Raw genomic sequence first — 20,871 nt, 5'->3', positions numbered from 1 at the left:
CACGACATTTAGAATTAGAATTAAAGTAGTGGTTAAATCAATTAGGTTACTGATTTTCGGTCCAATTAATTTGATTAGATTTAGTTAATATTTTTAATTTAATTTAATCAATATGTATCGATTTATAGGACATTCGATTTAACCCCTCTTCCTAAATTAGTACTCAAATTAATGATTTATAAATTTGATTATATTTATAAATAATTTATCCGAATTGTTTAAATAGACTAATTTATTTTTAAGTTTTAAAAATATTTTATTTTATTTTATTTTATTTTTAGTAATTTTATTGTAATTCTTTTACCATCATTATATATATATATTTTTTTAATACAATATTAGATGTAGAAGATGGGAGTAACACGGTTTAAACTCGGGTCAAACGAGTGTTTGATAAGAGTTTTAACCATCGCTCTATTTAAGTGAATGTATTCATTTCATTAATACAATTAAGCAAAATCAAAGTTCACATGTACATATGAACTGCAATTAAAGTTTTATACTTGTAATTGAAGCAAATCAAAGTTTATATATCAATTTGCATATTAAATAAAAATTCATGTATAAATTTGATAATTATCCTTACTATTTAATATTTATATAGCATATATTTAATTATTATAAATTACATAATGCATAAAAAGAAATAAAATAATATATTATAAACTTAAGAACAAGCTGAATTAAGTTTAACTCAAACTTTAAATATTTAAATTTAAATTTAATTCATATTTTAAATAAATTAAAACTTTACAAATAAAAAAATGGTTAGGTAGATGTGGGCAACATCTTACCCACCATCTAAATAAATAGGCAATTAAGGTGATGAATAAATACTTACTAATATTAATATTTTTATTATGCTACTTCTCAATTATTATCATAATTGAGAAAAAATTAGTTTTATAAAGTATAGGATATTATTTGAGAATAATTTAATATTTTCACATAAAATTTTAATAATTATTTAGTTATAATAAAATTCAAATTTAAAACATTATAAATTTTAATAATTTAACTTTACCCTCTCAACATATCTAATAAAAATATATAGGCATTGATTTTTTTATCTAAAACAACAAAAGATTAAAAAAACCTTAAAATAAATAAGATAAAATACACCATTAATTACTAAATTATAAGTAAATTTTCATTTTAATTATTTAACTAAGAAAATTATAATTTAGTCATTAAACTATTCAAAAGTTTTCATTTAAATCACTAAATTATTCAAAACTTTTTTATTTATGTCACTAGGTTGTTAAGTTTTTTTTTTTATTTTTTTTAAGTTTTGCCAATGTGCTCCAAGCAATGATTCGATAATCGGTACGACGGTTCAATACCCATCGACGAGTAGAAAAACATACCTTAGATTCAAGCTAATATACTGTACATATCAGAGATCAAAGAAAAAAGCTATTTGAATTTCGATTAGCAGATTTGTGATGTCCAAATTTGTTTCATAAAAAAATGAATTATAAAAAAAAGGAGAAAAAGAGCTTTCGATTAGTGTATGTGGTGTGAATAGAAAAAGCCATATAACATCGATCTAACAGCTCAATCACTTAAAAAGAAAATTTTTGAATAGTTCAAAATTCAAATTGTAACTGTTTTGAATAAACAATCAAAATAAAAATTTATTCATAATTTAGTGAATAATGATACTTATATTTCTGATTGAATTTTACCTTTATTTTTCACACTCATGACATCATGCCATATGTTTAAAATATTTTTAGTTATTATAAACAAATAATAAAATTTTAATTTTAATTTTAATTTTAATGTTTATGCTTACATTTGATATTTAATTTTATAGTTTCTTTAAATAATTTAATATTTCTATTTTAATTTCACATAATTTAGTTTTTAGTTTTACAATGAAATTAATTAGTTCAAATAATTATCATCTTTAACTATTTTAATTACAATGTTAATGTGTTTTTAAAGCACACTTTTGACAAAAAAATCTATTTCAACATGATAAATTGAATGAATATTTTTAAAACAAATCAACCTCCGTAATTTAATGAAGTTATAAATCGTGTTAACTAATTTAACTGATTAATGGTATTATAAAATAAAAATTAATTTATATTAAATAAAAATATAGATATTAAATTATAAATTTAAAATAATAGAGTGGATATAACCTAAAACATTCTATGCATAACACATTTGTTTCACTAATAAGTTTGAATGTTTTAGAAAAAAATTTTAATTAGTAAAAATTAAATTCAGTCATTAAAATTATTTCATAAATAAATATATTAAAATTTTGGTAAACATATGATAATATTATAATTATATTGACAAATAACATAAATAAAAATAAAGTTTTGAATAAAAAATTTATAGCAACATTAACATCACAAATATATAGTCACATCATTAGTTGCTCGACATCAAAATAAATTACATGAACTTATATATTGGATCAACATCGATAATTTTATTTTTTCAATAATCTATAAAATCTTATAAAATGTTAAATCTTTCAAACCGACGTAAAATTAGAATTCGAGCAACTAAGGTTAATAGGGTTTTTTATCTCAATATTATAAAAAAAAATTATACACCAAAATAGGTTATCAGTTAGATTAATTACGAAAATTGTATGTTTTTTTAAGTCGTGCCTACCTGACAGGCACAACCGATTTTTTTAATATTAAATCTTTTTTTCGTTTAAAAAATTATTATTATATTATTTTTTAATATTTATATTAATATATATGTAAAATACGGGTTTTATACGGGTAAAATACCGAAAATTCGAGCTCTGTCGGTAGGCACGACTAGTCGCGCCTGACAGGTAGGCACAACACCCCCTACTGCTGCTGCCTTCTCCTTGCATGCTGCCCATTTTTTCTCATGCATGAGTCTTATCACTCATGGGAAAAAAAAATTATAGGGGACCTTATAAGCATGGTCCGCCTCCCCATATTGAAGCATCCAGCGACTGTGAGAAAGAAAAGAGAGAAAGGAGAAGGAGAAGAAGAACGAAGAAGAAGAAAAAAAAGGTAATGTATTATTTTAGTAATTTATTATAAAATTATGGTGTTTTGTGAGTTTTAGTAATGTAAATTTTAAAAAAAAATTGTATAATTATTTTGTTAGTAGTTTATGATTAGGTTATAAATTATTAGTTTTTTTTGTATTTTATTATAGTTATTTGTTTTGTTAATAATTTATGGGATTAGATTACAAATTGTTAGTGTTTAGTGTATTAGTGTATTGTGATTTTTTAGTAATAATATATTTTTTAAAAATAATTTTATAGTTGATTTGGTTATATAAATTGTTAGTGTTTAGTAGTTTAGTGTATTAGTGTATTGTGATTTTTTAGTAATATATTTTAAAAAATAATTTTATAGCTATTTTATTAGTAATTTAAGATTAGGTATATAAATTGTTAGTGTTTAGCGGTTTAGTATATTAGCGTATTATAATTTTTTAGTAATATATTTTAAAAAAATATTTTTATAGCTATTTTATTAGTAATTTAAGATTAGGTTATATAAATTGTTAGTGTTTAGTGGTTTAGTGTATTAGTGTATTGTGATTTTTTAGTAATATATTTAAAAAAATATTTTTATAGCTATTTTATTAGTAATTTAAGATTAGGTTATATATTGTTAGTGTTTAGTGGTTTAGTGTGTATTAATGTATTGTGATTTTTTTAGTAGTGTATTTAAAAAATAATTTTATAGTTATTTTGTGTTAGTATATGATTATAAATTGTTAGTGTTTATAGTTTAGTGTTTTGTGATTTTTAATGTAATTTTTATATAATGTAATTTATATTATTATATATTTATTTGATAATTTTATTAATTTATTAAAATGTTGATTAAATTTGTTGTTACATAATTTTATAGGTTATTTGGAAGTTCTTCTAATTAGGTATGTTTCTAGTTCTTTTTTTTAATTAGTATGTTTTTTATATTTAGATAGTTTATATGTTTTTAATTATATTATTATTGCTATCTAACATAAAAAAATTGTAGGTAAAAATGAGAAATTATGAGATATTTAGTGTGTTTATTTCTAAAATTTGAAAAAATTTATTGTATCTTTTGAAATAAGAAAAATGAATTCAATTTTTTTAATTGCGATTTGTAACAAATGGGTTATTTGATTGATAATACAAATCACATATCAAGTACCATTAAGGAGATGGTAATAAATTTTTTATTTCATAGTCATGTTATTTGTTGAATTAAATTATATTGTATTAATTATTTCGCTAATATAATAATGTCAGGAGTCGTACCGCGTATTGAGATGCCGTGTTAATAGTATAGGGTTTCAGCCAGATGAACGCCTAATACCGTTCTTAGAGTTAGCCGGGTTCGGATCAGCAGCATTGATCCAGACTTTTGATCTGCGATATGACTTGATTTCCACCTTAGTCGAGTGATGGCGTCCGGAGACCCACACATTTCATTTGCCGTGCGGGGAGTGCACCATCACTCTAGAAGATGTTGCAGTACAGCTCGGGCTCCCCATCGACGGGAATGCGGTCACGGACGTAAGTTCGATCTCCAGGCCGGCAACCCTTTGCTATGAATTACTTGGACGCTCGCCAAGTGAGGGGAAATTTGCCAGTTTGAGGTTGTCATGGTTAAAGGCCAATTTTGAGTATTTGCCGAGTACTGCCAATGAATGGGAGGTGATGCAGGCCATTCGAGCTTACATTATGCACCTTATAGGGGGTGTACTTATGACGGAATCAAACGGCAGTACTGTTCACTTGATGTATTTACCCCTATTATCTAATTTGCATAACACCTATTCATACAATTGGGGGTCCGCAGTGTTAGCCATGTTGTATCGAGAACTTTGTCGAACGAAAGATCCTTCTGCGATGGACATAGGCGAATGCCTCATACTGCTGCAGTCGTGGGCACTTTACCGGATGCCATTCTTGGCATCAATTAGTCACCAATCATATATATTTCCACTCGTTAATAGGTGATGAATTTTTATGCGTTGTAACAATTAGTTGACTTTTTTTTCGGATTATGTTGTTGTAACAAATTTTTTCCTAGATGGAGCACAAATTCGGGTATCGGAAGGTCATACACGGTTCCGATATACCGCCTGATGATCAAGAATCATTCTGGAGAGGGGGTAAGTTTTTCCAATATCAATTTTATTTTATTATTTTATTTCACTCGACCTACGTTAATATAAAAAATGTGATTAACTGTGCAGTTCATTTGGATGCCGTATTCTGTTCTAAAAATTATGGCAGTTATTCCCTCGTCTACCCGCATCCACTCAAACTTATGGTGCATTAGCGCACCCGTTATTAATTTTCAAATAGTGGAGCGGTATCATGGCGATCGAGTACTTTGACAGTTCGATTGCATTCAATATATCCCGAGTCCACCAGTACGATTGGGGGATATCCATGGGATGACCAGAAGGGGGAGGCATGGGCTTGATTGGGGAGATGATCATGAAGAATATGTTACGATGTGGAACAACAGATTTGAGAGGGTACCTCAGATGGATCGTGGCTTGGATCTTGACCCTCGTTACAGACCTCTGATGGGGTACTGTGAGATAGGGAAACCATTTTTGTTTGGTGGGTGGTCGATGGTAGTCCCCCCGCATACGACACGAATTAGGCAACATCTTCCAGATCCGAATCATGCACCAGAGCCGGAGCCACAACAGGAGCCAGAGCCGGAACTACACTCTGGAGGTAGTTCTTATCATCCAGATTTAGGGGGCGATGACTATTTCTCGGGCTCCTCAGGCTACGGATATCATTCAGAGTTTGATATCTTCAGCCCACTACCACCTCAGTACTCCAGTCATCCCGGCTCATATTTATCTCAGTACTCTACTCCTTCCGGCCCATATCCACCCATGTACTCAACTCATCCAGAGCCGTATCCACCGCCGTACTCTACTCCTCCCGGCCCATATCCACCTCCATATTCTACTCCTCTTGGCTCAAGTTCATCGATGGCGTTTGAGACATATGATTTTTCATCTATGTTTCACATACCCCCACATACAGATGAAGAAAACGTTGATCGTCGTAGTCGTCCGCAACGTGAACGTCGAGCTCCACAAAAATATACCCCTAGAACCACACCATCAAACCATCAATTTTAGGGAGTTTTGTAATATAAATAACTTCTTTTTTTATGTAATAAATTTTTTGGCATTTTATTTATCAATTTAATTTATTTTTGGCAAATTATGTAATGACTATTTTTGTAATGAGTTTTTTATCATTTAATTACAAAGGATAGTTCTCATTCCCCCGGTTGAAGAACGTTATTATAATAGTAAATGAAATACATAATAAATCCGAGTTAAGTATATATGAACACAAATAGTCATGCTTCACCCGGAGAAAGTATGTAAATTGTATATAAACATGTGCTTCGAAGGCGAATTTTGGATTTGCTTGGGTTGAAGTATATAATTGCAAAAAAAGAGGAGTATTAAAAAAAATCAATTTTAAAATGCTTAAAAAATCCATTTAATGCTACTCGGCGGGACTTTTTCTTCTAACATATAATTAACAAAATCTTAAATTCTATCTGATCGTGACGATTGTCCAATATGCTAGTTTCGGAGCAGGCATTTATTCCGATTATGACCTGGTAATCTGCATACTCCACACAACTTCCCATCGGATTTCTCTCTAATGTCCATTTCGTTAAGGATTCTAGATGATTGCGAACGACCTTTTGGGTTCTTACACAACCCTTTGTCTGGGATAAGCTTGAATGTCGTCGGAGGAACCTCCCAAGTAGACAGGTCAGGAAGTACGAGAAACTCATTCTCCCATACACGCAACGTGCGTTCAAGGGTATACACTTCATCGATAAATTGATCTACATTGAGCGAGACTTTAGCACAAGCTGCTACAACATGTGCACAAGGATAATGAAGTGTTTGGAACCTCCTACAATCGTACCGTTTATTTCGGAGATCAACTCCGTAGGACCTAGGTGATATATCGGGTCGACGACCGATGGTCTCTTTAACGTGAAACATTTCATTACATCGTGAATATACTTCTACATTCATTGACCTCGCCATCCGACGGTTTGCAACCATTGCATCCCTGACATATTCGACAAACACGTGTCCTGTCTCCATCTGGTTGACTTGTTGCTGACTCATTCTTGGCATCAAGGTAGCCAACCTATAGAATGTAGTCGATAAGACAAATGAAATTGGAAGATGTCGTATTTTCAATAACACAGCGTTGATGCCCTCCACCAAGTTTGTGGTTATTTAACATTAACGAAAGCCCTCGTCAAAACTTTGAGCTCATTGCCACGGCTCCATAGTACCCAACCATTGTCAGAAAGATGTGTTCGTTTGACCTTCCATGTCATTCTCAAGTCGAGTCATCCTTTGCCAGAAAATGTGTGGCTCAAGCTCGTACGCTGTGTATGTATTAAGAAAATATAAGTTACAGTCTCATCACAAAACATTAGGTTAAATATTGAAAGGATAAGGTTATTCTTTACCCATTTTCACAACTTGTCTCTTCCAGTCTGCATTCTTATAATCTCGATGAAAGTTAGATGCAATGTACCGTATGCAGTAAACAGATCTCCATGGCACACCGGAACGCCTAATGGCGGCAATTAATCATTTCCCTCTATCAGAGATGATGCAAATACTATCATTACTAACAACATACCTCCGCAAGTTTGTAAGGAAGAATTCCCACGACTCCATATTCTCTTTATCTACGATGGCAAACGCAATCAGGAGCACGTTATTGTTCCCGTCCTGAGCAATCGCAATAAGTAAAATCTGTGTATATTTACCGTATAGCCATGTCTCATCTCCTTGCACAAACGGCTTGCAGTGGGGAAATGCACGTACACATGGATCAAACGTCCAGAACATCCATTGGAAAATTCTTTTTCTCGGTTGTAATTGCTCATCCGGGCCATAATAAGGTCGTGTCTGCAACTCAATGGCAGTCCCTGGTACGTACTCCCTCATAACGACAATCCATCCCTGCAACTCATTATATGATGCATCGAAATCTCCATACAATTGCTCCATTGACATCTGTTTAGCTATCCATGCCTTCCGGTATGACACTCGATACTGGAATCATGCTTGTATTTCGGTAATCAGTACCGAAACCTTAATGGTCGGTATGTCTTCAACCATTGGCATAATGCACGTACAGATAGTTTTGGAACCAAGTTTTCGATGATCTTCTGTCATACGTGATGAAGTGCATGTGTGAGGCCCAACAAATTTTCGTATCTCCCACATCTGCGACTTTTGGATAAATGCAGCTCGTATCCGCCAATTGCAGCCTTCCGTTGACTTCCAACACTCTCCAATATATAATGTCGGTTTAGACACGACAACTTTATAGTCTACTGATATATTCATACTATACCGTTTAATGGAAAATACGCACTCTTCCTTATTTTCGAATCTCTGGCCCACGAACAACTCCTCAGGATCAGAATATACGGCCATCCGATGAAGCGATTGTATTTCGTGGTACTCGGAACTTCGGCTACATCGTCGCGACGGGTCTATCCGAGACATGTGTACCCAGTGATTATTATGTATCACAATACGACGAATCGATTCCCGATCAAGACGCATTAACATTTACTTCCTCATTCACGCCTTCATCGTCAATATCATCCGGGACCTCATCCACGTCGGGATCACTTTCACTATCGACTTCATGATCAGAAGGATCACTACTATGGTATACATCATCACCAACCACGCAGCCTCGGTGCGAGATTAAGATCAATGTCGATCCCATGTATAGTTGATTGACTACCAACGTATGATACCGGAACCACCATACACGGTTCTTGAGCTCCATCTTCTTCACCTAATGGAGTGGCATCTTCAATTTCCTCCACACCAGCTAACTCAGCAAATAACTGAATCAGTGCATTTTGGTTGCTCCAAGTCCCACAATAAAGAGCGACCATTGTCTCCACGTCTTCATCGTCTACAAGTTCCATTTTGGTGAATTTTATGGGATCCGTCGAAATTGGAAACTTGTAGAAAAGTTTCAAGATCCTTCTCCCACAACGTTTATAAATTTTTTCAATAATTTTTTCCTTCATATCATCAAAAGAGATATTTCTATTGAATCTCATTGCTACTTGTTTGCGACATTCAAATATACATCCTATGCTTGTTGTCAAAATTTCTCCATCAAAATAAACGCATACGAAAAACTGATTCTCTATATTCAATACTAGATCTGTTAAAAAAATTTCAAAATTCTCAAAATAATTTCGAATAGCAAAAAAGTTACATAAAGTTTTTAATGCAAAGTTTTTCATTCAGAAGCTAACAAAATTATTAATCTAACAAACTTTTAAATAATAAAATTTCTAACAAAATTCTACATTCTATTTAAAAATAAATAAATTAAAATACCTTATCCTTCTTCTTGCTTTCCTTTCTTTCCTTCTTCTCACTCTCTTCTTACTTCTATTTTGCTGCTAAATTTTCTGTATGTTCTTCATCTGATTTTCGGGGGAATATATAGGGAAAAATTAAGCATGTGGGCCTCACCAATTGTGCCTATCAAGAAGGCACAACATGTATGTATGCTTCCATATACACGGGTTGTATACTAACTCGAAAAAAAATATATAATAATAATTTTTTAAACGAAAAAAAATTTAATATTAAAAAAATCGGTTGTGCCTGTCAGGTAGGCACGACCTAAAAAAACATACCATTTTCGTAATTAATCTGGCTGACAACCTATTTTGGTGTATAATTTTTTTTATAATATTGAGGTAAAAAACTCTAAAAAGAGAAAGGTGAAATAATGAGAGTTGACTATTGCTATATCTTTCATTAAAGTTGAAATAAATGGAAGTCGCTAACAAAAAAACACTAGAGGTTGGCAGAAAAATCCTTACATGATGTGCCTTTTTTGGATGGTCTATTAATAGCAACACGACTAATGTGATAGAGAGGTTATGAAAAAAATTTAGAAATTATTATTATTTATATAATGTTTAATAGTAGGATAAATTTATATTTTAATATATTTATTTTTGGCTAATTATCAAATAAAAAGCTATTAAATTTAGATTTTTTTCTTATAAAAAATAAAGTTGGTGTGTTGAATTCAAACTCTTACAAAAATAGGCTAAATTGAAATAAAAAGTAAAGAAGAGGGCTTGATTGAAGGATTAAATATTCAAAGATGACTGAATAAAGATTGAAGGGTTGAAGACTTTTTTTAAAAAGTGACTAGATAAAGATTAAAAGATTTTTGATATTATTGCTTTATAACTAACTTAAATTTTATTTTAAATTTGATTTTTAAATTCGTGATAATATTTAAAATTATTTAGTGATTATATTTAAAAAAAATCTAACTAAATTTTAACACTAAAAGTATGTATAAATAACCGGTGCCTACAACCAATTGAACACACGCCTTTGCCTTTAGCATTTAATAATTTTTTTTTTCCATTCCTGCGTCATACTCAATCTTTGTTTCATTCTTTTTCTTCTTTGTTTTCCTTTGTTTTCAACCGTTTAGTTTAATTGACTTCCACAAAGTACGACAAAGTAATCATGATCTGTTTAAATAGGAGATAAATAATGTGTTTTAATGTCTAAATTTATTTGTAATTTTTCTGTAATTTTTAAATATGGGATAAATGATGTGTTTTAATGTGTTTAAATTTATGTCTTCTTACATTAATAATAATGTTAATATCAATTGAGGTAAAATTCAATCGATTAAATTCATACTTTTATATATATTATAGATTATAATTAGATTGTATCCTTTTTCATATTTTTTTTAAAATTTAAACTTTTGCAGAAAACTTTATCATTTTATTGCTTAATAATTTAATATATTATAACCAATGTGCAATTTCTTAATTACTTTTTATTTATGCCAATTTAAAGGTTTTAAAAATTTATTTTATTTATAATTAGATTATGTCAGATTCTTGATATAGATGAAAGAAAATAAAATTATATTCATCAAAAGTTTATGTAATAACTAAATGAAGTTTTAATTGAAATAAAAAAAGTTAAATATATAAATACTATGAGATGTTAAGTTCAAATTTCGTTTAATTTTTTATTAATTTTATATAAAAATATAATTTAACAACATTTTCGTAATAATATAATTTATTTTGTAAAAAATAGACTTTTAATCATTTTCCAATCGAAATAAAATTCAATTGATGGACATAATAACTCATTAGTTAATCATTTTAAAATAGTAAAATAAGATAATTACATATTAATTAAAATAGTTAGTCTTTCAAAAAATATTTAAAAAGATATATTAAATAATATGTCAACCGACTTCGATTTGATTAAAAATATAAAATATCCTTCCATGTATAAATAAATTATATTATTGTGAGAGTATTTTTGTTTTTTATATGTTTAATAAAACCAATAAAAAATTGTACATGATGAAACTTGAAATCCATCCACATTATTTGTATATTTATATTTACTCCTGATTGAGTTAGTGTCACAAAGTTAATTAATCACCTACTCGATTAAGGAAATAACGAAAATACCATTATAAATATAAACAATTTATATTAGAACGATTGTACTTTTGTCTTTCTATATTTTTAATAAAATTAATAAAAAATTACATATGATAAATTTTGAGTCCATATCATCTGTATCAATGAAATCTTATATTTGTATTTTATTTTAAAATACACAACTAAATTACATTTGTATATTATTTTTATGTACACATATGAATTCTAAATATCACGTATCAAAATTATATTTATATTATTAATAAAAATGTCATTTATCTATAGTATTAATAAAATTTCTGATTGAGTTAGTGTCACAGATTAATCAAATATCAATTCAATTAAAAATTATAAAAATTCCTTCTGTAATTAAAATATATGTTGGATAAATGTAGTTTGTATAGACATACCCTGTAATAGAATTTTAATGAGAAAAATTTCAATGTCAGCTGGTGAAATTCACTGTATATCCAAAACCAACCTTGTACTAAAGCAGTGCGGTACCCTAAAAAGGTTTCGGTTATTCATGCTTTCAAAGACCCATTTGTTTATTTAAAAGGCTGAAAAACCTGGAAAGCGACTTCCAGTAAAGGTCGTTTACGCTTCTTCTTCTTCATCTTCAAACAATCAAACACTTTGCCTGCAATACAATTCACCATCACCTTAATCCACTGTTTCTTCAAAGAAAACTGAAATGAAGTACGTTTTGATTACTGGAGGAGTCGTAAGTGGACTTGGCAAGGGCGTCACCGCCAGTAGCATAGGCGTTGTTCTTCAAGCCTGTGGCCTTCGTGTTACTTCCATTAAAATTGGTTTCTTTCCTCCTTACAATCCCTTTTTTTCCATAATCTTTTTTCTCTTATTTTCGGTTATTTATTTAATTTTTTGTATGGGTTCAGGCTTCTGGGCTTGTTTCTGGGTTTTGTTTTTCTCGACCAACAGTTCACATTTTTAGTGCATTTGTTTGGGAAGCTTTATATATTCTGCACTCTTTTTCACTGTTTATTATTGCTATTGCTTGCTCTATGGTTCCTTAACTTTTTCTTTCTGGGTTTATTTTATATTTTTAATTTGAGAACCCTCCTGAGTATGCTTACTTTAATCTTACTTTAATCTGTTCGTTAACCTTCATCTTTGTATCTTGCAGATCCTTATCTCAACACGGATGCTGGAACCATGTCGCCTTTTGAACATGGGGAGGTTTTTGTTCTTGATGATGGTGGAGAGGTTTTGCTATCCCCTTTCTTTTGTCTCTAGCATGAAGTGTTTTGTACTTATAGTATTTGCCAAAAAAAGAGAAAAAAGCGACCTCACTGCAGTATAATATTGACTAATTTGGTTTATGTTAATGTTTTAAAAGGTCGATTTGGATTTGGGTAATTATGAGCGTTTCCTAGATGTCACCCTTACTAAAGACAACAACGTTACTACTGGAAAGATTTATCAGGTATTTCTGTTTATTCAGGGTAGATGCTAATATATTTGTTCAGTCTTCACTGGAGTTATATTAGTGGGTGAAAATTAATAATCTGTTGCATTTCGTACCAGTCTGTCCTTGATAAGGAACGAAAAGGTGATTATCTCGGAAAGACCGTTCAGGTGACTTTTGTTATTACCGATCATCTATCTACTTTTGTATGCATGAAGAAAGTAACAAATAACAATAAGTTCATGTCCTTTTCACTTTTGTGTGGATCCCAGGTTGTTCCACACATCACAGATGCTATTAAGGATAGGATCGAGGCAGTTGCTCTTATTCCTGTGGATGGAAAAGAGGGTCCTGCTGATGTCTGTGTGATAGAGTTGGGAGGCACTGTTGGTATGAATTATGCTAAAAAAAGAAGCTTGACGTGTCAAGAATTCCCCTTTTTTTTTATTCTTTCTTTCTTGCTTTTTTTTTTGTGGGGTGAGAAATTCTTTATTCTTTTTTATTTGTATGGGGGTGTTTCTTCAGGTGACATTGAATCAATGCCATTCATTGAGGCTTTACGACAGTTGTCCTTTTCAGTTGGTAAGTCTGCAGTATTTTCTGTTTATTTAGGAATGTAATAATACTTTGTCGCTTTGTTTGTTTATCAATCATTTTGTTCCAACTTGATAATTAGCCTTGTCATGTGGTGTCCAGTGCTTATTTAGATTGACACATATATGGTGACCTTTCAGATCCACATGTAGTCACAGACCAGAAAGTTGTGCTATAGGAACCTGGATTCATAAGGAATGTGTCGGCCTTTTTTTTGCTGGGCCGGGGGGGGGGGGGGGTTAATATAATTTGATTATGTAGTGCTGCAATTTTGCAACTTCTGCATTATTCAAATGTACCAGGCTATGCTGGTCAATAGGTTAAATACTTTGGACATGCATTTGCGGTGGTGTTTGTACCCACACATTCAATTTGATAAATGAGAAGTTACAGTTATTCAGGTTTCTGAATGTCTGGTAGCCATTACCATTCTGTTAAACCTCAATCTAGAACATTTGATTCTGCATCTATGGAGTGGTTCAAAGAGACTATATCAATCTATTTGGTATCTTTGGATATTAATCTTCATGTGTCATAATAATTTTCATTTTCTTCCTCAGGGAAAGATAACTTCTGCCTCATTCATGTCAGCCTAATACCTGTGCTGGGTGTAGTTGGAGAGCAAGTAATACACCATAATTTTCCTTAAACATAATACATAAATTGCAAAGTACTTTTAGATCATTGTTTGGATCTTATTTTAAAACTGATATCAGTTAAGTTCCTTATTAAGCATCGCCGCCAATTGTGGTGTCAATAATTCTCCATCTCACTCTCTCTGTGATGCAGAAAACTAAGCCTACACAACATAGTGTCCGAGAACTTAGAGCATTAGGCTTGACTCCTCATCTGCTTGCATGTCGCTCAGCTCAGGTACACTGCCTCTCATGTACTTCTTGCAGTAGATGAGTTTTTCATTAGAATCGTTTGGAGAATTGCATCATTGCATTTTATCTTTCTGGAGTATTATTGCGTTGGCTCATTGTATCACTTTTAGGCATTTTTATTAGTTTTTAAATGTGTTGGCATGAACCTATGTAATCATTATCATCTTTGTGGGGTGCGGCATTATGTTGGCGCTTTACTTACATAAGTTTTGCTGCAAACTGTTGTTGAAATTGTCATATATAACTTGGCATCTTATCTGTAGCATTCATATCATATAAATATTTTGTGAACAATTGCATTTTCTCAGCTTTAGCCCTTGGGTTTACTTGTGTTTTCTCCTTTTATCTTGCTGGATATCCTTTTGATTTCTTTGTTTTCTTGATCTGAGCTTTGTCCCAAACTGATGGTAAATACACCTTTTGGTTGGTGACTTACAGCCATTATTGGATAATACAAAGATGAAACTTTCACAATTTTGTCATGTTGAGGTAAATTTGATTGCAAAATTTGGTTTGTATTCTTTTGAGTTAGTTTGGTCATCTTTACTAAGGATTGTGTTTATCCTTCTGGTTCTTCACAGGCTGCGAACATCCTAAATATTCATGATGTTCCCAACATTTGGCATATTCCTCTTTTACTTAGAGTATGTTCTATAGCAGTTCTTCCATTTGTCTGGAACTTAAAGATTCCTAGTCTCATTCTTTTATATTCTTTTTGGTGATGTTACATATTGTATATTGCTTCAGAACCAAAATGCTCATCATTCAATTCTGAAACAGCTCAATTTGCTCAGGTTAGTTTTTGGTTCAACATTTCATCATCCCTCTCTCTCTAAATATCATCAGATAACTAAGTTTGTTATAAATTTTACTTTGTTATGGCTTAACTCTTTGCTGCACAATGCGGCTGGCTTAGGCAATCCAATATTTTTTATGGAGCATCACTAGTTGATTGTCAATCTTTTTCTCTTCTATCTCTGTGATTTTAGCACTTGGCAAAAGGTTATATTTATTACTGGTTAGAATGTCAGACCGTTGGGATTGGCTGTTAACTACCAAAATTCACCATTAAATTTGGATCGAGGTATTAATTGCAGGAAGTTTTGATCAGTTTTACTAAGAGCTATAAAGTTCTGTTTCAGCATTGCCACACCTCCAGATTTAGAAGCTTGGACCAGGAGGGCAGAAACATTTGATAATCTCACTGATTCTGTTAGTATTCTTAATTTAGTTCTAATTGTCCAGTTTGAAATAGAAGAAATCTTTCTCATGCGATACAAAAACATAACCTTGTCTGCAGGTGCGGATTGCAATGGTGGGAAAGTATGTTGGTCTGACAGACTCATATCTATCCGTTGTGAAGGTGTAATGCTGGTTTAATTTTTTAACTTTTAGACTTCCTTTATTTTACCCCTAGTATATGTTATGGGAAATTTCATCCTTCAATGGACACTTAGTGTTATACAAGGCCTTCTGGTATATTATTATTGCTGTTAAATTATCCATCTTCTCATCCTTTTTGACTAAGGTGGGTGGTAAGGTTTTCATAAATAATTATTTAAATGTTTCATTTGTTGGAAAGATTAGCACTTGGATCACTTCAGAACTTTGTATTACTCCATTTCCTACATGTTGGTATTTTATCAGCTAGATCAATTTGGTAAAAGCCATATCATATTGTGACTGATTGAAAACTAGGTATTCTTTATTAGTGGTGCCTGGTTTAAATCATGTCTCCTAGTTGGTTGCATGTTTTCTGGATATCGGAGTTTAGTGACTTTTAGGTTTGGTGGTAATCATTGTTATTTTCTACTACCCATTTCTATAAATGTTTTCCTTCTCTTGTAGGCACTTTTACATGCTTGCATTGCATGCTCTTTGAAGCCTTCTATTGACTGGATTGCAGCTTCAGACCTTGAGGATGATACTGCCCAATCGGTATTGAATCAGTAACACTTTTGCTGTTGCAATTTTTGTTTGAAAATGATACTATCTAAACATTCTTCTGTCTCATCCAGGCACCAGAAGCTTATGCTGCTGCGTGGAAGAGTTTAAGAGTAAGCCTTTCATAGTTGTATCTATTGTTTTAATGGCTTAACTTCCTTCAATGCCAGATTCATTATCTAACAACCTATCTTGGTTTAGCATTTTCTTGGTCTAATTTTCTGCAAGTATAGGCTAGAACTAAATTATTTATGTAATTGTTAAGAGTTGAGTTTCTGTCTTAAATTGGATCATAGATTACCATTTGAATATTTATCCTTTTCAAAAGGGGTGGTGGTGGTGGTTCTTATTTGAGTTTGTACTTATCCTTTCTATTTAGTTTGCGCTACTGTTTTTATGCAGCATAGCTTACTCTAAAGGGAATTGGGGATGAGAGGTGTTGTGGAAATTGATTTATATTTTTTCTTGGAACTGCTATTTTGTAGAATGCTGAGTGTGTTCTAGTTCCTGGTGGATTTGGAGATCGTGGTGTGAGTGGAATGATATTGGCTGCAAAATATGCTAGAGAGAACAATGCTCCCTATCTTGGCATTTGCTTGGGCATGCAGATCTCTGTCATTGAGTATGCCAGATCTGTAAGTGACTTTTCTTTCAAATGCACGTTTTCTATTTTCGAAAGTTACACATTAAAAGCCTTTTGAGTTATTTGGTCCAGGTTCTTGGTTTAGAAAAGGCAAACAGTAATGAGTTTGATGATGAGACACCTGATCCTGTTGTCATTTTTATGCCTGAAGTATACATTTCCTCTTTCTCATTTTACTTTTTCATACTCCTTCCGCATGCTTGCAGCACTAGATTATGTTATATTTTATGTGTCAGGGCTCCAGAACACATATGGGAAGCACAATGAGACTGGGATCTCGAAGAACACTATTTCAGACCCCTGATTGTGTTACTTCTAAATTGTATGTTATTATCTGTTGGTTTGTTTAATTTAGAAGCTTCTTCAAACTCTACTTTGCAAAAAAGAAAAGAGAACTCTTAATCCATTTGTCTCCCATTTGTGCAATGGGCTCTCATGCCTTGTGACCTCTGGATGACAAGGTTTATGTAACACAAGTAATTTACAAGGGTATGATGTTATGTCTTTTAGATGGCATTGCTTCCCATGAAGTGTTACCTTATCTGAATTATTTATCAAGATGTTGGTTGGTAAAATAAGCCCTTCTTGTGTACCAAAAACAGATATTGTGCAGTGAGTGCTGCTGCTTCTAATAGTGTATGAATCAGAGCTCACCCGGTCTTTACATGCAACTAGAAATTCCCATCAAAGTTTTTGATGTATGTTTCGATTGCCATGCATGATAATTCTTTTTTATTTCACTTGCTAGGTACTGCAATCCGTATTATGTAGATGAACGACACCGGCACAGATATGAGGTTAGTCGAGCTGATTCAACTGGAAAGAGGAGAAAAATTGGATCTATCAGCATAACTCAATATTTTATGATATGATTTATTGCCCCTTGCTTGACACTGATGCAGGTAAACCCAGATGTCATCGGGGTTCTTGAAGAAGCTGGGCTAAAATTTGTTGGGAAGGATGAAACTGGGAAAAGGATGGAGGTGGGTTTACACGTCTTTTTTCTCCTCCTTGTTGAAGTTCTTTATTTTTATTTTTTTTTTTGGGGGGGAGGGGGGGAGGGGGTGTCCAGCTGTTTAATTCAAGCGGATTTGGATTTTTTTCCTTGTAGTTTTTCAGTCAAGAAAAGGACAAGTTCATTTATTTTTTTGCATTTTGCAGGTTCTGGAGCTTCCAAGTCATCCATTTTATGTTGGTGTGCAGTTTCATCCAGAATTTAAATCACGGCCGGGGAAGCCTTCAGCTCTATTTTTAGGTACTAATCGGCATGCTTGGTCATTCAGTTTCCATGTTTTCTATAAGCAAATATTTCATGAAATTGGCATGTGAGACAATAATGACATTTATGCCTTGGTTATTATAGGTCTTATATTAGCTGCAAGGGGAAAATTAGAAGCATATCTTACAAGGCATCAAAATGGAAGTTGATTTACTAGTTATATCGATACATCCAAATCAGTTTTACAAGGTGAACATCCCTCTGAAAATGAAATGTGTTGGGACTTTCCTTAGGCAGGCTTAGTAACCTGCTTGGTTTAGAACATGATTTGACCTTGATGGTATCTACTCTAGAGACTAGTGTCTACACTGGCATCCTGACAGGTTTGGTCAATGGGATTTTCTAGTATTGTTTGCTCATGTTTCTTCTGACTTTCACATAAAATTGCATAGGGAAGGGATTTAGAGAGTTGTACTAGGGACAGGTATTTTCCTATACGTATGCAATTTGCTGTGGTCTAGAACAGTGCATCCTTATCTGTTGACTTGGCAGTGTTTGGTCCCCGGCTTGCTGCATCTGTTTGTCCGTTGATTGGTGTTGTATAGTACAATAACATATAACTTTCACTTATTTAGCTTCGTTTTAACTGATACCGAGCACCTTCAATGTAGGAGGAAATTGGTAGATTGGAGGTCTTGTGTTATAGGTATACCCAAAGAGGGTTCCTCAAGTGAATCTTATTGCAATAGAATTCGAGTTAAGGCACATATTATGGTTGGAGCTCTTACTCGATGTGTTGTTTCTTATCTGCTGTGATCCAGGAATATAACCTGATGATATATTCACAGGCCAAATTTTCGGGGTGAGTTCCTGAAAATTGTAGCTCTATGTTTGAAAGTTATATAACAATTTTTTATTGATTTCCTTTCTATTGTACAAGTTTTTTTTAATTGGATGTAACTCATGGGATTAGTTTCCGAGAAAAATTCTCTCTCGCAAACTGTATTACTTGGATTTGTTTGTTCTATACGAATATATTCAAAATTTTATATATATTTGGATGATTATATCTCTTCGAATATGCTTGAAATAAGTAACACTTTTACAAGAAAATTAAGAGTTTAGTAAGATAGATTGCAAAGTTACCGATAATTTTTTGGTCTCAAACATTATGCAAAATTACAGCTTAGTTGGTAATAGCATCTACACGAGCTTGATTGATTCTAACTTCGTGTATTTGTTTTATAAATGATAATCGTTAGTTAACAATTTCGACAATAGCTATGGAATCATAATTTATGCATATCGATCGACATAAGGGAAATAAATTTGCATGTTTTTAAAAATAATCTGGAAAAGTTTTATGATTAATATTGTATTTAATTTTATTTTGTAGAATTATATTGACAAAACTATAGTATAATGTTAAGTTTTAGGACAGAACCTCAATTTATTCTATATGATTATCTACATGTAACATATCAAATTTTTAGTAAATAGTTATTTATTTTAATAAAAAGCTTTCAACCTATAAATATATATTAGAGAAGATAGTTTTTATTTATTTATCAGTATTAGAGATATTAGATTATTAAAAATTTACATACATGATAAATATAATTATATTGATAAATTTAACAATTGAATTATTAAAAATATGATACAAAATAAAAATACATATGACAAAGTTATCAACTAAATATTGCAACTATTGTATTCATTTAAGGATACTACCAATTTTGAACAATTTTGTTTAAATAATTAAAAATGTGATACAAAACATACATGTCAAAATATAAATACCAGACTCATTAATGTTGCAAAATGTGGGTTGTGTATTGGTTTCTTCATTTCTTTCGGGTGTTCTTATATTTTGATTTTCTTTTTAATAATTGTAATACTGCTTTCGCAAATGATTACATATGAAGCAACGGCTAATGCAGGGGAGGCTGAATTGCCTACTCCCACTGTTCCTTCGAGCAATGATGAAGACGGAAGGGTGATTGATCATTTTACATTCTCTATTGAGTCTTATAATTGTGTGATTGTCGGGATCCATGCTGTATTAGAAAAATCTGATTTAGAAAACGATTTACAGTTATATCGAAAATTTAAAAATTTTAAAATCAAGCCGATTTGTAATGTTTATAACAATAAATTTTTAGTAAAAAATATGTGTTTCGTGCAAGATGAATTCAAGTCGATCTTAACTTTCAATCGAAATGACCTTCGCACGAGCAACATGGACCAAACACCGAATAAGAACGATATTATTCCTTTCAATTGGAAGGGAACTCTTTCAATAGAAACCAATAAATGTCGTAATTCTCAGAAAATATAATTTATTCTAAGTAAATAAATTACTACTATTTTCTGGCAGAATAATGACAGCTCAATAACCAAGTAGTGTGTATTAAGTCAACCGATGCCATCTATTTATAGGGAAAAATAAAAGAATCCTAGTTGAGTAAGGCTTAAACAAATAATATTATTTTAATAGAAAATACACTTTTACTCTAAGTAGAGTAGGGGTGGGTGACACACCCTAATTAGTGATACTAGGGTTGTCGCCCCACTCATCTATTATGAGGGCTTTTGGGCCTCTCATATACTGGGTTCAA

At 31.7% G+C, this 20,871-nt stretch overlaps 1 protein-coding gene across 7 annotated transcripts; it reads left to right on the top strand.

Annotated features, from left to right (window-relative positions):
- The first annotated feature begins 11,943 nt into the window (after positions 1-11,943).
- On the top strand, positions 11,944-19,301 carry LOC108467601 (uncharacterized). 7 transcript variants are annotated; one of them, XR_008269577.1, is made up of 23 exons: positions 11,944-12,346; positions 12,682-12,761; positions 12,895-12,981; positions 13,083-13,353; positions 13,489-13,545; positions 14,118-14,182; positions 14,347-14,430; positions 14,883-14,933; positions 15,026-15,088; positions 15,192-15,238; positions 15,587-15,656; positions 15,745-15,807; positions 16,293-16,382; positions 16,463-16,501; positions 16,874-17,023; positions 17,104-17,181; positions 17,268-17,353; positions 17,780-17,828; positions 17,934-18,014; positions 18,193-18,286; positions 18,395-18,499; positions 18,922-18,956; positions 19,072-19,301. XR_008269577.1 is itself a non-coding variant. In XM_017768300.2 (23 exons), the coding sequence occupies exons 1-22, from the start codon at positions 12,229-12,231 to the stop codon at positions 18,457-18,459; spliced, it is 1,686 nt and encodes a 561-aa protein (XP_017623789.1). In that variant the 5' UTR covers positions 11,944-12,228; the 3' UTR covers positions 18,460-18,499; positions 18,922-19,301. The 7 variants fall into 7 exon arrangements, 5 of the variants coding, with proteins under 5 accessions (XP_017623789.1, XP_052874254.1, XP_052874253.1 ...); XM_017768300.2 differs by having other exon boundaries at positions 13,083-13,133; positions 13,236-13,353; positions 18,922-19,301; XM_053018294.1 differs by lacking the exon at positions 18,922-18,956.
- Positions 19,302-20,871: the final 1,570 nt, after the last annotated feature.

Source organism: Gossypium arboreum, chromosome 8 (genome assembly GCF_025698485.1).
Source record: "Gossypium arboreum isolate Shixiya-1 chromosome 8, ASM2569848v2, whole genome shotgun sequence".
NCBI lineage: Eukaryota > Viridiplantae > Streptophyta > Magnoliopsida > Malvales > Malvaceae > Gossypium > Gossypium arboreum.
The sequence above is the reverse complement of the archived record's forward strand: the minus strand, read 5'-3'. Positions and strand labels throughout refer to the sequence as shown.

Coding starts and splice junctions, on each gene's coding strand:
- LOC108467601 (XM_053018294.1), top strand. CDS start 12,229: ATGAAGTACGTTTTGATTACTGGAGGAGTCGTAAGTGGACTTGGCAAG. Junction 13,546..14,117: donor ACAGTTGTCCTTTTCAGTTG/GTAAGTCTGCAG, acceptor TTTCTTCCTCAG/GGAAAGATAACTTCTGCCTC. Junction 16,502..16,873: donor CTGCGTGGAAGAGTTTAAGA/GTAAGCCTTTCA, acceptor GCTATTTTGTAG/AATGCTGAGTGTGTTCTAGT.